Source organism: Ictidomys tridecemlineatus, chromosome 10 (assembly GCF_052094955.1).
Source record: "Ictidomys tridecemlineatus isolate mIctTri1 chromosome 10, mIctTri1.hap1, whole genome shotgun sequence".
Lineage (NCBI taxonomy): Eukaryota > Metazoa > Chordata > Mammalia > Rodentia > Sciuridae > Ictidomys > Ictidomys tridecemlineatus.
Window position 1 is genome coordinate 129,634,498 of NC_135486.1, and position 15,532 is coordinate 129,650,029.

The 15,532-nt window shown below is 42.4% G+C and overlaps 1 protein-coding gene across 9 annotated transcripts in view; it reads right to left on the reverse strand.

Annotated features, from left to right (window-relative positions):
- Positions 1-15,532, reverse strand: part of Otoa (otoancorin) — a 134,251-nt gene that overhangs the window by 60,773 nt on the left and 57,946 nt on the right. For 4 of the 9 annotated variants that reach the window (XM_078024218.1, XM_078024216.1, XM_078024217.1 and 1 more), the window contains 6 exons: positions 15,186-15,341; positions 7,061-7,203; positions 6,717-6,853; positions 6,090-6,187; positions 2,855-3,050; positions 1,692-2,223 (listed from right to left, as the gene is read on the reverse strand). In XM_078024218.1, coding sequence (XP_077880344.1) covers positions 1,976-2,223; positions 2,855-3,050; positions 6,090-6,187; positions 6,717-6,853; positions 7,061-7,203; positions 15,186-15,341 — 978 coding nt within the window. In that variant the 3' untranslated portion in view covers positions 1,692-1,975. Of the gene's footprint in view, positions 1-58; positions 702-1,691; positions 2,224-2,854; positions 3,051-6,089; positions 6,188-6,716; positions 6,854-7,060; positions 7,204-12,461; positions 12,479-12,587; positions 12,785-15,185; positions 15,342-15,532 lie in introns of those variants that run through there. The other 5 variants (XM_078024220.1, XM_078024221.1, XM_078024219.1 and 2 more) reach the window with 4 other exon arrangements.

A 15,532-nucleotide genomic window follows, 5' to 3' on the forward strand; every position in this document is an offset into this window, starting at 1 on the left:
TACCCGAGGAAATAGAAGGTATCTGGAAAATGTATTTAAAAATTGATTTAACGTTGGGCCATGTTAAATGTTTTAATTTCCAAGCAATGCAATGCCCACCAAAACATCAATTAGTCCCAGCAATCAGGCAGGAATATTGGCTTCTGTTGAGGGATTCATTTATTTCAGTTCTGCTAAGCATCGGAGAAGGAGAAATCCAATGCAGTCTGTAGCTCCAAGAAAGTGAAATTAAGCTGGAGGAGAAGCCAGATCAGGCACTGGCTAAAAAGAGTTCCTCTTCCTGCACCCATCTCCCCATCCCTTCTCTCTCTGGAGGGAGGGAGGGCTGTAAAGTTTTCGTGCTGTAAACAGGACACCCTCCCCTCCCCAGTTCTGTCTCAAAAGCCAGGAAAAAAAAAAAAACAGGTTCAACTGGGCATAGAAGGGCACCCTTCTAGAGAGGCTGGATGCCTTAGAATTCACAGGATCATTTTTAAATTTTTCCCCCTTTTAAATGTCAAGGGTCCAGGGTCTCCTTGCCCTAGTTGAGGTGCTGAGTCCAGCTGAGGGTCTCCTACAGTCTGAAGCATCCTCTGTCTCTACAGGCCTTGGCCAGCTCCTTGGGATACCAACGAGAAGCACTCAGGCCACTCATCGAAGGAGATCAGTCATTAGAAGCAGCAGGGGGCCTCCAAGCCAAAGACCCAAGGCAATAGATGCTCCTGAAATCAAACACAAGGTAGGGCACACATGAGAGCGGAAGCCCGTGCCCAGCCCCGAGTCTCTTGGGACCTCTTAACTCAGAAGCTCTATCTGTTCATCTCTTAAATGGGAATAATGGCTCCAAAGGGGGAGAAAAAAGCAAGTTGGATTAAATGGGATTGTGTGAATCAGCACATACCAGGCCTGCCTTAATCATAAGAGTTGCCTGGGAAGTCTAATGCAAGTGCCAAGAAAGATTCTGATTCAGCAAGTCTGGTAGGAGGCCTAAGAATGTGTACTCTAAACATCACTCCAGATGCAAGTTGAGGAAACAAAAGATGAAGGGTTTGGCCACAGGAATGGCTCATCCAATGGCAGCTCTTCCTCAGACACCCCTGTAGAGCGAACGGAGGAGGTGTCAGGGGTCTTGCCTGGTCATTTTCTGACACAGCTGGTTCAAGGGAAAACAGGTACCCAACTCTCTGCAGGGCATGTGACAACGTCTATCAAAATTACAAATGCACATACCCTCTGACCCAGCAATCCCACTTTGGAGAATTTATCCTAGACATACCTGAACTTGCAAATTACACAATGCAGTGTTAGTAACAACAAAAAAGAATCAATTGAAATGCCCATCTACATAGATCTAGTTAGTTACTCTCATGATGTAAACAGAAAACCAACAATTACACAGCTCCTGCAGATGGTTATGGGATTGTCCCCAAATATATTGTTAGATTTAAAAATTCAGGGTGCAGAACAGGTGTAAAATAAGCCTTTGTTAAATTGCAGAAATAATCTATCTCTGATTTGCTTATATATGCATAGAATACCTCTGGACAAATACACTAGAAGCTGGTAAGACTGGTGGCCTGTGGGGCTGGGGGATGGGGGACAGAGAGAGAAGTTTCATTACATAACTCTTCTGACCCTATATGTTTTAAACATGTACATTATCTATTATGTGTATTATCTATTCATACAAAATGCCATACCATTTTAAACAATTTTCATTATTATAATATATAATTTTAATTATATTTCAATGAAAAGTTTATTAAAAATAATAATACATAGAAAGGCATGGCCCTATCTGTAAGTGCTACTTCTGGACACTTGTGGCCATGGAAATTAGGAATCCCCCAATCTTCATCCCCAGAGGAAGGTGGGGCCTGGAAATGGGAGACTATTGACAGTGATGGATGATCAAGTTAGGAAAGGGAAGGAAAGCAGGTAGAGTTGGTTAAGCCCAAGTTCTTTCTCCCACGAGCATGTACACCTGCTCTTCCCTCTACCTGGGATACAGTCCACCAGGTGAAGTCCATCTTATCCACATCTTGGGCTTCAACTGAGGCATCATGGATTCCATGAGCCCCTCCCACTCCCCCAGGCCTATCCAGATGCATTCTCTTGGAGTCTGTGCATCTCCACCATACTGCCTCATGGCCACCTGGTTATGGATGCTTCCCTCACCGCACAACTCAGTGAGGACAAGAGATACCCAGCTCCATGCTGTTTTCCCAAAGTGTAGCACCTTGCCTAGGATAGAAAAAACGGCCAAGATGGAGTGGGCGAGGAAAGCAGTAAGCAAGGCCGTGAGGGGAAAGGGCAGGAAAGTCACATGCCCAGGAGAATGTCACTTCCTGGGGAAGCTTCCCAGATCCTGTCTTGCTCAGCCCTTGGTTACCATCACCTCCTCTGCCTATTGCCTTCCCTGTCTTATCAGACATGACATCATCCTCTTCATTTACAAAAGACCCTTGCCTGTCTTGCTCACCTGTGTTCTCAGCCTCTACAGCAGATTTGGAACATAGAAGGTGCCCAGTGCAGAGAGGCTGAATTAATTAATACTGGACGGTGAGGAAGAAGGATGCAAAGGAACCACTAAAACCTGTTCAGTCTTGAGAAGATTCCGATCCAATGGATTCCGAAGAGAACCTGGGGACCTGCAAGTTTTATGAGCTTCCCCAGGTGATTTCAAATGCTGCTAGAACCACTCAGCAGAAGCTTGGTGAGCACTTTGGGTTTATCTCTGAGCACAGATCCTAAATGACTGTTAAAGATCCGGCCCTGAACCTTAGAAACCTTCCCCGGCCCCCCAGGGACTGCACGGTAGACCACTGGACAGGGAAGGAGACTAAGAGTGCGTCCCTGGCGCGGCTCCGCTCACCTGGGGGAGAACCTGCAGAGGACGACCCGGTGGGGCTGGGGCTGGCGGGCGCTTCCTGCCAGGAGTGAGTCTTGGCGCCATCTAGTGCTCGCTGGAGGCTCTGCAGCTGTGACGTGCTGAGCCGCTGGCGCTGGGCGTGGGTCACCGCAGCGGCATTCTCTGGACCCAAAGAGGCGATCTGCTCTGCTGATAACTCCTGTGGGAGGAAAAGAGGGCAAAGGCTTCGGAGGGTGGGGCTTCTGACTTTCCCCAAACCTCAGTCATCTTCCCAAGCCTGCACAACTTTGTCATGCCCGTGTACCATTTGTGCACCTCTTTAAGATCACTCTTCGACTAAGCAAATACATATATTTTAAAATGGAATTTTCCAAAAATAGAAGATCAGTAGAATTGATATAAGCAAACATTCAATAGAAGCAAAAAGAAAAAAAAACACAATTTAATTTCAGCTAGATTGTGGCCAACAACATCTGAATCCCTAGCCTCTTAAAAAAAAGAGAGACTGGACCATTATGGTGGTGCCTGTAATCACAGTAGCTCAGGAGGCTGAGGCAGGAGGATGGCGAGTTCAAATCCAATCTCAGCAAAAGCAAGCCACTGAGCAACTCAGTGAGACCCTGTCTCTAAATAAAATAAAAAATAGGAATGAAGATGTGGCTCAGTGGTCAGGTGCCCCTGAGTTCAATCCCCACTTACAAAAAAAAAGTGGTTGGAGAAATTAAAAAGTCCTCCAGAGGTATTAAAGACATTCTAGCTCCAAAGTGAGCCTCCTTGAAGTAATCAAAAGTCTTAAAGGAGGGTTGAAAAGGGAGTCATGATTTTCTCTCACTGTGACAATGAAGGTACCTTTTCAACCATTCCAGTTTTCCACCTGAAGAAACACTGATGTAGGAAAGAAATCACAGGCCTAGATGCAAAAGACCTGAATCTGAGCCCAGGCTCTGCCTCATACTAGCCGTGTGACCTTGGGCAAGTTGCATAGCCTCTCTGGGCTTTTGGACTAGCTGTGGAGTGACTCAGAGAACTTATCTCCTGGGCCAATTTTGATCCTCTGGCATGACTGCCTATATACCATATGATGAGTCCTGTGAGGGATCAGAGGAGGGAACACATGGTAATCTATTGTTGATGTTGCCATAAACAACAGAAGTAGAAAATTCTGCCTGGCACCCTGTGTCTTTAAGAACTCTGAACAAAATGTTTTCTGAAGTCACCCAGCTTTAAATAAGAACTTGGTGACTGGTTCCAGTGGGAATGGAATGAGATGGGGTGGCAGGATTCTGCTTTTTTAAAAGAACCTCTCACATCATCCTGTTTATTTTAGGGCTCCCAAGGATCTAGGAATTCTATGGTAATGCTCCTTCCTCCCTCCCGCCTCACTCAGTCTCACCCTCTCCTCTCTTGTCTGGGTAGACCTGCCCTGGAATCCCATTCCTCTGCCTACAGCCCTTCTCTGCACCATGCCCTCCAGGACGCTGCAGTGGCTCCGTCAAGCCCTGGGTCCTGCCCACCCTTCCAGCCACACTCCCAGTGCTCTTCACCCCAGGAGAAGGAGCATCCATACTGACAGCTCCCGGAAGCCAGCAGGGTTCTTCCTTCCAGATGAGCAAGTGCTCATCTGGTTTACGTCTACCATTAACACCGAGTCTCTATTACAAAAATTATCTGTTTTTCCAATGCTGCTGACTTGTGACCCATGGGACAGACTGAATCTCTAGGCCTACTGTTTTTTTTCAAAAATAAATTCAAATCGACTGCCAACATTTAATTATCAGGAGATTTCACATGCAAATGAAGATTTCTGGCTGCTTCTAAAAAAAAAAAAAAAAAGTTACATCCAGCAATTCTGGGTCCATGTGGTCACACTGCATTAATGTGCCTGAGCTGAGAAGCAGCCGCCCCATTTAGACAGAGCTCTCCTGTTCTCATTGGGCCCCACCCTGCCTCCTGCATTCCTTTATGTCACCTTCTTGGCCCCTGAAGGTACTGTTTTATAACTCCTTCACCACTAATCTCCTGATCCCAGGTAAACCTAACACTGACCCTGCAGAGGACAAACAGGAGTTTAAAATAGATACTTGAACAATGAAGCAGCCACAGCTCACTCCTATAGGGACCAGGAGAAAGTGCTTGGCCAAATGCCAGGACCAAGCTGCCCATCCCACACAGAGCATCCCCAGGGGAAGCAGGAATTCCCTCACTAGCCTCAGGGAATGCTGTTTATCACCCCCACCCCCCAAAAGGGCTATTGTGCCCAGGCTGTGCTGGGAGCTGTCCACAGTGCTGGAACGGTCCTAGGTCAGATGTGGGTCTTGAAATGAACCAGTCATGTGGCCCCTCAGGACTGTCTCCAGTCTGATTTGTGTGCCTTATCCAGGTGTATACCCAGCAAGCAAGAAGATCAGGGCCCTGCCTCCTCATCAGAGCAGTCCGTCCAAACACTTCAATCTTGTAGGAGCTCAGGAAGAAGGACCGCTCCCTGGAGTCCCCGGCTGCCCTACTTCATCTGATGCAACCACACTCTCTCACTTTTTTTCCACAGCAATTCATCATCTGTCTTATTATGGTTTTTTTCAATTAATTAAAAGATTTTTAATTAAACTTATTTCAAAGGGAAATGTTATCGAGCTCCCCACTCTCACCTGCAAATCTGAAGTTCAAAAATGTCTGAAAACTGAAAGTTTTTTCCAAAGTTTAAGACAAACTTAATTACTAGCAAAACTTTATGTGAGGCTATTTATAGCTTCTATTTATTTTAGTTGGTGTGATCTGTTACCTATTTCCTCACAAAAATATTATTATGTTATCAGTATGTTTACTTACAAATGCATCCCCTGCTGCTGAGAATATTAGGTATATTTAGCACATACACGTGCCATTCTCTCTAAAATCTGAAAAATTCCAAATGCTAAAATACCTCTGTGCCCAAGTGTTTTGAAGAAGGTTTTTAAGAACCTGTCACACGTCCATAAATAGAAAATTAGTATCACTTGCTGGGAAGAGAAGGTAGCCATAAAAATAAGTATAATTAAAATATAAATTAAAAATTTAAGAAAAACTTTTCAAAAACACCTAAAATTATCCTGCCATCCGTTGTTGACATGTTGATCTCCTCTGATCCTATCAGTAGAGGGCTATTTCCACACCTCAAGAATCCGGGGCCTGTCACTTGTTTCCTTGTGTGATCCGAAATGGGGTCAAGCTCTCATTTCTCCTTGAAGAACTGAGCACCTACTTTGAATATCTCGTCAGGGAAGCATTTTACTGCTGATGGCTGGAAATACGGCATCAATTCCTTGTCGAACGTTCGGAGCTCCGCCTGAGTTAACCCAGCTGGGAAGGAAAGGAATCACGGGGTTTAGTTCAAGCCATCGGAACGCCACTCCTTTTATTAATGGGGCTACATAATGTACAGCTCTCATGTCCCAAGCAAGCATCATTCCTGAACATTCCTGGAAAATCACACGAGGGAGCCATGTTCCTTAATCAACTAGGAAAAATATGTGGGTCACATTAGCCCTGGTTGGCCTCCTGTAGTGAAATGTATACCCAGGAGGAGCTTCAATTTACACACTTTAAGATGATGAACAAATCTATTTAGAGACCAATTAAATCACATTCTATAGCAGCGTTTTTCTGTATAAAACTGTAGCATGCACAGGAATTGCCAGGAGACCTTGTTTAAAGAGCAGATTTTCAGATACTGCCCTCTACAACATTAAGCTGTGAAATCTAGGTTCCACTGTAACTCCACTGATGTTTGCTCTTTGTGGCTAAGGATTATTATTTAATTTTGCTTCATTTTATTTTAGTTCTAGATTTCAGTTTGAGAAGAGAAAGTTATGCTCAAGATGCCTCTTACCTGCAATGGTCCCAAGCTCTTGCAAGACTGAGCTGGTCCACTCAGTGGGATCCCCAAACACTTCTTCAGCCTTTCTCTTAAATTCAGCCAAGACATGAGTGCTGCAGGTCAGGGTCCCAATTCTGGCCACCACCACCCTGGTTAAAGAAGACCTCTCCAGTCAAAAAATATTGTGTAGAAGGTAAATAGGACCAGTACCAAAAGAGGACCCAGATAACCCCATTCCCTATTTTAGTTCAGAAAGGGGCAAAGTATCAGAAAGTAGAGAACATCTGGATGAACAGATAAATGGATGGATGAATGGAGGGATCATTTGCTATTTTGCACACTAGTATTTGGTTTACCTGAATTCTGAGATCCTTATAAGTGGAATTTCAGTGATGTTCATAGCACACAGGATGGCACCAAGCCCTACTAAGTGAAAGCTCTTCAGATCCTGAACACTATAGCCTGAATCCTCCAGGAACCCTTGCAGAATGGATTTGGCCTGATAGATAGATAAATAAATAAATAAGACAAAAAGAAGGAAATGTCTGATGATTTATCTCCTTCAAAAGCTCTTATGATCTTCAGATAGTTTGGACATTCAAGTTCTTCTTCATCAGGATCCAAATATTTCCAGCATCTGTTTCTACAACTTTCCAATCAAACCTGATAGTCTCCTGCCTCTCTGTCTTTACTCAAACCAGCCCCTTTCTGGTCATGGTGGAGCACGCCTATAACCCCAGCAATTCAGGAGGCTGAGACAGGAGGTTCACAAGTCCAAAGTCAGCCTCCACAACTTAGCAAGGCTGTAAGCAACTTAGTGAGACCCTGTCTTAAAATAAAAAAAGGCTGGGGATATGGCTCAGTGGATTTAATCCCCAGTATCAAAACAAAAATCTAAAAACAAAACAAAACAAAAAATATAGCTCCTTCATCTGCAATATCCTTCTGCATTCCCAACTGTGAGAATTAATTTTATGTTTTAGTCCAATTAAAATATCACCTTCTACACAGAGACAAACCCACACATCTACAGTCATCTGATCCTTGACAAAGGTGCCAAACATTTTTTCCAACATAACATGCATTGGAGAAAAGACAGCCTTTTTTGGCAGGGGGTGGGTTCCCTGTATTGAATGCAGGGTTGCTTAACCACTGGGCCACATCCTAAGCCCATTTTATTTTTTATTTTGAGACAGGATCTCACTAAGTTGCTATTTGGTTTGGATGTGAGCTGTCCCCCAAAAGCTCACATGTGAGACAATGCAAGAAGGTTCAGAAGAAAAATTATTGGGTTGTGAGAGTCTTAATCCAATCGTGAATTAACCCCCTGATAGGGATTAACTGAGTGGTAAGTGAAGTGGTGGGTAAGGCTGGGGGAGGTGGGAATTGGGGCGTGCCTCTGGGTATATATTTGTATCTGCCAAGTGGAGTTTTTCCCCTCTGCTTCCTGGCCGCCATGATGTGAGCTGCTTCCCTCTGCCACACTCTCCCGCCATAATGTTCAGCCTCACCTCAAGCACCTCCCTGAGAAATGGATCTGGCCTTCTGTGGACTAAGACCTCCAAAACCGTGAGTCCCTGAATAAACTTTTCCCTCTGTATAGTTGTTCTGGTCAGATCCTTTAGTCACAGCATCAAAAAAACTGACTAAAACAGTTGCTAAAGGCCAAACTAAGTTGCTGAGGCTGGCTTTGAACTTGCAATCCTCCTGCTTCAGCCTCCCAAGCCACAGAGAAAAAACTCCAGGTGTGCACATAGTGCCTAGCAAAAAACAGGCTTTTTAACAAATGGTGCTGGTTGTCTATATATAGAAGAATGAAACTAGACCCTTATCTCTCTCTCTCTGAACAAAAATCGACTCAAAGTGGATCAAAGAGAAAAGAAACTATGCAACTCCCAGAAGAAAATATAGTGTCAACACTCCAGTACACAGGCACGGACAACAACAACTTCCTGATTACAATCCTAAAGCTCAGGAAATAATGCCAAGAGTTAATAAACACGATGGCATCAAATTGAAAACTTCTGCACAGCAAAGGAAAAAATTCAGAATGGGAAGAGAGAACACACAGAATGGGAGAAAACCTTTGCTAGCTACTCGTCCGACAGAGGATTAATATCTAGAATATATAAAGAACTCAAAAAAAATTCCACCAAAAAATCAAATAACCCAATTAATAAATGAGAAAATAAATTAAACAGTCATCTCAAAAGAAGAGATACACATGGCTAACGAATATATAAAAAAAAATGTTCAACATCATCACAGTTAGAGGAATGCAAATCATAACTATACTGAGATTTCATCTCACACCAGTCAGAATAGTAATCATCAAGAATCCAAATAATAGTAAATGCCGGAGAGAATGTGGAGAAAAAGAAACACTTTCACACTGTTGGTGGGACTATAAATTAGTACAACCATGATAGAAATCAGCAAGAGGGTTCCTCAAAAGACTAGGCATGGAACCACCATATGACCCAGCTGTACCACTCCTCAGTATTTACCCTAAAGAATTAAAATCATCATACTACAGTGATACAGTGATACCTATGTTTATAGCAGCACAGTTCACAATAGCCAAACTATGGAACCAGCCTGGGGGTCCATCAATGGATGAATGGATAAAGAAAATGTGGTCTATATACACAATAGAGTTTTATTCAGCCATAAAGAAAAATGAAATTATGTCATTTGCAAGAAAATAGATGGAACTAGAGAACATTATGTTAAGCACAATAAGCCTAACTCAGAAAGTCAAGGGTCATGTTTTGTCTCGTATGTGGAAGCCACACAGGATAAAGGAAAAGAAACAGGGAGGCAGTCTTTATGGAAATCAAAGGGAGATCAGGAGAAGAAAGGGACCAAGGAGTGGGAGAAAGGGAGGGAGAAAATGAGTGCTGAGGAGTGAAATTGGCCAAATTATATTGTTCTATTGTGTGTATGTATGAATATGTAACAGCAAAATCCCATCATTGTGTGCAACTATAATGCACCAATACATCTTTAGTTGTGCATTATGTACAATTACAATGCACCAATAAAAAATGTGGAATAAAAAACAAATACTGCCTTCTTCATGGAATTTTTCTTGACCATTCAGAATGGATTTTGCTTCCTCTGTTTGCTACAGAACTATATTTCCCCCTTGCTCTTCAATTCCAGAAAGTAATACATAAAATATGCTGGCGTTTAAAATTTGCATCTCCAGTGTGCTTTGATGTAAGGGAGCTCATGTGTATGGTCCCTGAAATTCCAGCACAATTGTCATTCATTGGTCATGACTGTCCCTGGAAAACCACACATACACTCTTACTCCATATGGTTCAGACAAAGTTAACTGTCTCCTGTGTTCCATAGGACCTATTTCTAGTCACTGTGTCATCTCTGAGCCTGGCTGCAGTGATTGGTTCTAGATTATGCCTGTGATCCAGCCAGGACCAAACAAGACATTGGGTGGAGCAATTAGGAGGAAAGTGCTTTCTTTACACTGGACTTGAACTTGAAGGGATAGCATATGTATCATTGGAAGGGTATGCACATGGATCTGCTTAGACTTACCTGTCTTTGACCAAATGGAAATGTGCATCCAAAATAATAACAACCAACATTTTTTTTTAATTCTTACTGTGTGCTGGCACTATTTTACATCACCATCTCATCTGATTCTCACAACAACCCTCTTAGCTATGTATTAATATTATTCCTCTTTCATAGATGAGCAACTGAAGCACAGAGAAGTTAAGAAAGTCAAGGTCACGCTGCTAAAAAACAATGGCTCTAGTATCAAAACCCAGTCGGTCAGACTCCAGAGCCTGTACTCAGCCAGTGAAGGTATCTGAACATGGAAAAAGATGGATATTCACGTTAGCTTTTCAATTTTTCTTATTAAGTCTTCAAAATCAGGTTTCACTAGTTGACTCATAGCAATTTGGGCTCCGCAAGTATCAGGCATGCCCATTTAAAATGAAAGTGCAAAAGTACAATTCAAATAAAATTACTTTGAAGATGTGATATTAAATTGTCCTTGCCACTGGAACCCAGAAATGCAAACTCAGCCTGCAAGGTGATAAGTCAAAATACATCTCCCTGAATGACTGGACCGGTGTGTACATAATGATTCCAGGACAATTAATACCAACACTTTTAGGCAATATTAACCACTGAAAAATGAGTAGCTGTAAGATTTCAATCTCTCTGTTCATCCCTCTGGCTTTTATAATAGTTTTTTCCCCCTTATATTGGTTTTTAAGCTGAACTATCTGTTAATGTAGTTCCTCCAGGTCTGACTATTAATCTAGAAACATGCATTTAAGGGTTTGATTGGGAGCTAAAGTTGAGGAACTGACTGCAAATGATATATGCAAATGTTAGATTTTCATATCCTCTTCAAACATATTGATAAATCTCACTGCCATCCATGGGAATTAAAATTGGTGCAAAGGGAAAGAGATACTCCAGCTTCTAAGTTGGATATATTTTTCTGTTTCTCCCAGACTGCAAATAGAAATGATTTTAATATCAGCTATGTGATGTGGCACTTCTCGAACGAGTCAAAACCAGTTTTAGAGCCACAGAATCATAAGATTATAGAATGTTGGAGTGAAAGGAACTTCAGATTCCTGGGTTTAACCCTCTCATCTTGCAAACAAAGAAACTAACCCAAGGGAGGAAGTGTGATGATGACAGTGACAATAATGACAGCAACAGTAATGAAAAATTAAGTTCATTGACTTCTATGTTCGAGACATTGTTGAAAATGTTTAATTGATCATCTCATTGAAGCCTTGTGGCCAGTACCTCCAGGTTGCCCAGGTCCAGGTAGATGCCATTCACACTGTGTTCTGTTTAAATGGTGCCACTTGGTTATGGGATATGACAATTTCGATTACCCAGAGCTCCTGAGAGGTGCTGGATTTTGCCTGCCTGGCATCCATTCTCCCTATGTTCAATAACACCACACCAATTTTCCTTTCAAGAACTACTCTGGATTAGTTTCCTATTGTTACTAAACAAATTACCACCAACTTAGTGACTTAAAATGACACAAATTTATTCACTTACAGTTTGGCGGGGGGGGGGGGGTGTCTTAAGTCCTACAATGAATCAGCAGAGGGTCTAGGGAGAAATCATTTCCTTGCCTTTTCTCACTCCCAGGGGTCACCTGCCTTCCTTGACTTATAGCCCCTCCTCCATCTTCAAAAACAACAGCCGACACCCTCACATCTCTCTGTTTCCCTCTGCTTCCTTTCTCATGTCACCTTCTATAGCTGTGGCGCTTCTGTGTCCCTCCCTTCTTACAAGGCCCTTGAGATCACACTGGGATCACCAGGATAATCTATTTCAAGACCCTTACATGAATCACATCTGCAAAGACTCCTTTGCTCCTTAAGGCAATGAACCAGCTCCAGGGACTCCATGTGGACATCTCTGGGTGGTGGGGAGAAGGGACCTTAACCTCCACATGCCCCTTCCCACTCTCAGCTCAGGCGGTCATGGGAAGAGGAATTCCACTCCTGCTAGTAGCCTGGCCAATCAACAACACACTCAGCCCCTGACCAGAGTGACTCCATGACTGGAGTTAATGGTGAGACATTTTAAAAAATGAATGAAAAAGAGACACATTTTTTGACAATTTTTTATTATGTGTTCTCATCAGTTATACGTGACAGCAGAATGCTCTTCAATTCATTGTATACAAATGGAGCACAATTTTTCACTTCTCTGCTTGTACACGAAGTAGAGTTACACCATTCATGCAATCATACATGTACCTAGGATAATAATGTCCATCTCATTCCACCATCTTTCCTACCCCCATTCCCCCTTCCCCTCTCCTCCCTCCCCTTTGCCCAATCCAAAGTTCCGCCACTCATCCCATGCCCCACCCGCCATGATGGATTAGCATCCACTTATCAGAGAAAACATTTGGCCTTTGGTTTGGAGGGATTGGCTTACTTTGCTTAGCATGATATTCTCCAACTCCATCCATTTACCTGAAAATGCCATAACTTCATTCTTCTTTAAGGCTGAGTAATATCCCATTGTTCATATAGACCACATTTTCTTTATCCATTCATCTGTTGAAGGACACTTAGGTAGTTTCCATAGCTTAGCTATTGTGAATTAAGCTGCTATAAACATTGATGTGGCTGCATCACTGTAGTATGCTATTTTTATGTCTTTGGATATAGACAGAAAGAGACCCATTTTTATGAGATTGCTAATTAACGAGTGTCTAAGCCTTGTGCTGAAATAGCTTGCAAGGCCGACATGGAGAATCTAGGACTTCCTTTCCCACCAGTCCCGTGGACTTGACGCCCTATACATCTCTCCCAGCTGAAGCAATTCAAATTCTGGCAAGCATTTCAGCCCATGAAGGATTAATGACCACAAGAATTCTCCTCTCACCATAAATGACTAGACAACTGAACAAAATATATAAAACAACTGTATTCCAATATTGTACAACAGGGAGCACAGGATGGTAATCTTGAAAGAAGAAAAACAAATAACACAAGCCCTGAAATTGCCCCTGCTCACTGCCCCGAGGCACCTTCCAGGTCATGGAGCAGGAGGGGGAAGCCAACAACCCAGAGGGCCAGCCAAGTTGACTCAGATCCAAGGTCAAAAATTCACAAAAAACAAACACGGCAAATTGCTCTTCCTCGCTGGTTCACTTCAACACGTCACAAGTAGCAATCCACTTCCACTGACCCCTCTAAGAAGAGAATGCTTCAGCATTCATTTATTCAGTAAATATTTATTATGTGATAAAACATGCATGTCTAACCATATATTTTTTAAAGAAAAGCATGTGCTAGTCATCTTTTATAGATACAATTTCTGTGCCCAGGCCCAATTCTAAGCCAGTATAAATATCACAGGTGGCCCCAGAGGAAATGGAATCAAACTCTTAGGATGTTTTCTTCCCATATAAGCAGCCCCAGAGAACTGCCAATCTGCATTGTTCTATAAATAATTACAAGAGAGAGACACAGAGAAAGAGAGAAGGGTCCAAGTTTGGAGAAGCAAGGGTTTCTATTCTTTATGGGGCGAAGTATGAGAGAAGTGAAAAATACACAGAGAGAGTTCTAGAAATCTGCAAAGATAACTGTTGGAGGACTGAGTCTATATTTGCACATGAAATTCCGTAGAGGCAAGGAAAGAGTCACTAGAAGGAAGCAGGCAGAGTCATTCGAAAGGTTCTCATGGAGTTGGAGAGAGTCCACATCTCCACCAGCCAGGGCGGAGAGAGCATGGCACACCAGGCAGAGGTCATAGAAGAGTGACGTCTCAGTAACGGGGGAACATGAACCACAGAATAAAATTCACTCTGGACTTGCTGTAATGAAGCTCAGAAGGACAGAAAGGGATCAAACTGACTGGTAAGTAATTTAAACACAGACCAAAACAAGACCTAATAATCTTTAAAGGAATCCAACTGAATCAGACATTCAACCATGTAAAATACATAATTCAACCAGTCAAAATGACTAGGGTTGCAGGTCAAAGAAATACAAATAAAGAACTACATTGAAGATGCCTCTCACTCGAGTTAGAATGGCAATTATCAAGAATACAAATAAAAATATATGCTAGTAAGAATACAGGGAAATACAAACTCTTACATATTGTTGGCGGAAATGTAAATTATTATAGCCAATATGGAAATCAGTATGGCATTTCCTTAAAAAGCTAAAAATAAAACTACCTTATGATCTAGCTACACCATTCCTTGGTATTTGTCCAAAAGACTTAAAGTTAGTGTACTTCAGAGATACAATGTATACCCATATTTATCGCAGCACAATCCACTATAGCCAAGTTATAGAATCAGCCTAGGTGTCCACTGACAGATGAATGAATAAAGAAAATATGGTATATATTCGCAAGGGAATTTTATTCAGCCTTAATGAAAAGCAAAATTACATCACTTGCTGTAAAATGAATTGAACTAGAAACAATAATTTTGAGCCAAATGTCCAACTCAGAGAGAAAAGTATCACGTGTTTTATCTCATATGTTGAAGGGGGGGAAACAGAGACAAAAAGGGGTGCCACTAAAGCAGAAGGAAGACCATTAGGGAAGAGGAAGGCAGCGAGGGGCGGAGGGAAAAAGGGGTGGGGAAGGTCCTGGCAAATGGAATTAATTATATTTTAGTTTTATGTCTACATGAATATGCCACAGTGAAACCCACCATTCTGTATAAATCACGTGCACCAATAAAAATGAAAAAAAAAACCACAAACACAATGAATTACTCAGCTTGCAAACAAGCAAGGAAATACAATCCAAAACTAGGAGAACAACTGGTTCACAGAAACAGGCTCAGAAATAACAGTGATGGTTGGGATTAGCAGTAAGGGTAGGAAAGCAGCTATTATAAACACTATAAATATGTTCAGGAATCTAAAGGAAAATATAAGCAAAATTAAGAGAGAACTAGACTGTTTAAAAGATCCAGTGACATCCACCCACCTGTTCTGGGGTCCATTCTGTCTGCTGGCTCAAGGAAGCCACAGTGTCTATGGAGCTGAGGTCCAGCTGCTCCAGCTCACTCACATTAAGAGCCAGGGCAATGCGTCCCAGGGAGACGATGTGGTGTTCTCTCCAGAAGGAAGGGAGGTTCCAAACCTTTGAATGGAGAGGAAAAAAACTTTGACAAACAATAATGACAGCATTTGTTAAGGTCTAATTGTTATGTCCCTGTAAAAATCATTTGTTGAAACCTGATTCCCAATGTGACAGTATTAGAAGGTGGGACCTGTGAACAGGGACTAGGTCATAAGAGCTTCACCCTCACAAATGGGTTCATGCCCTTAGAA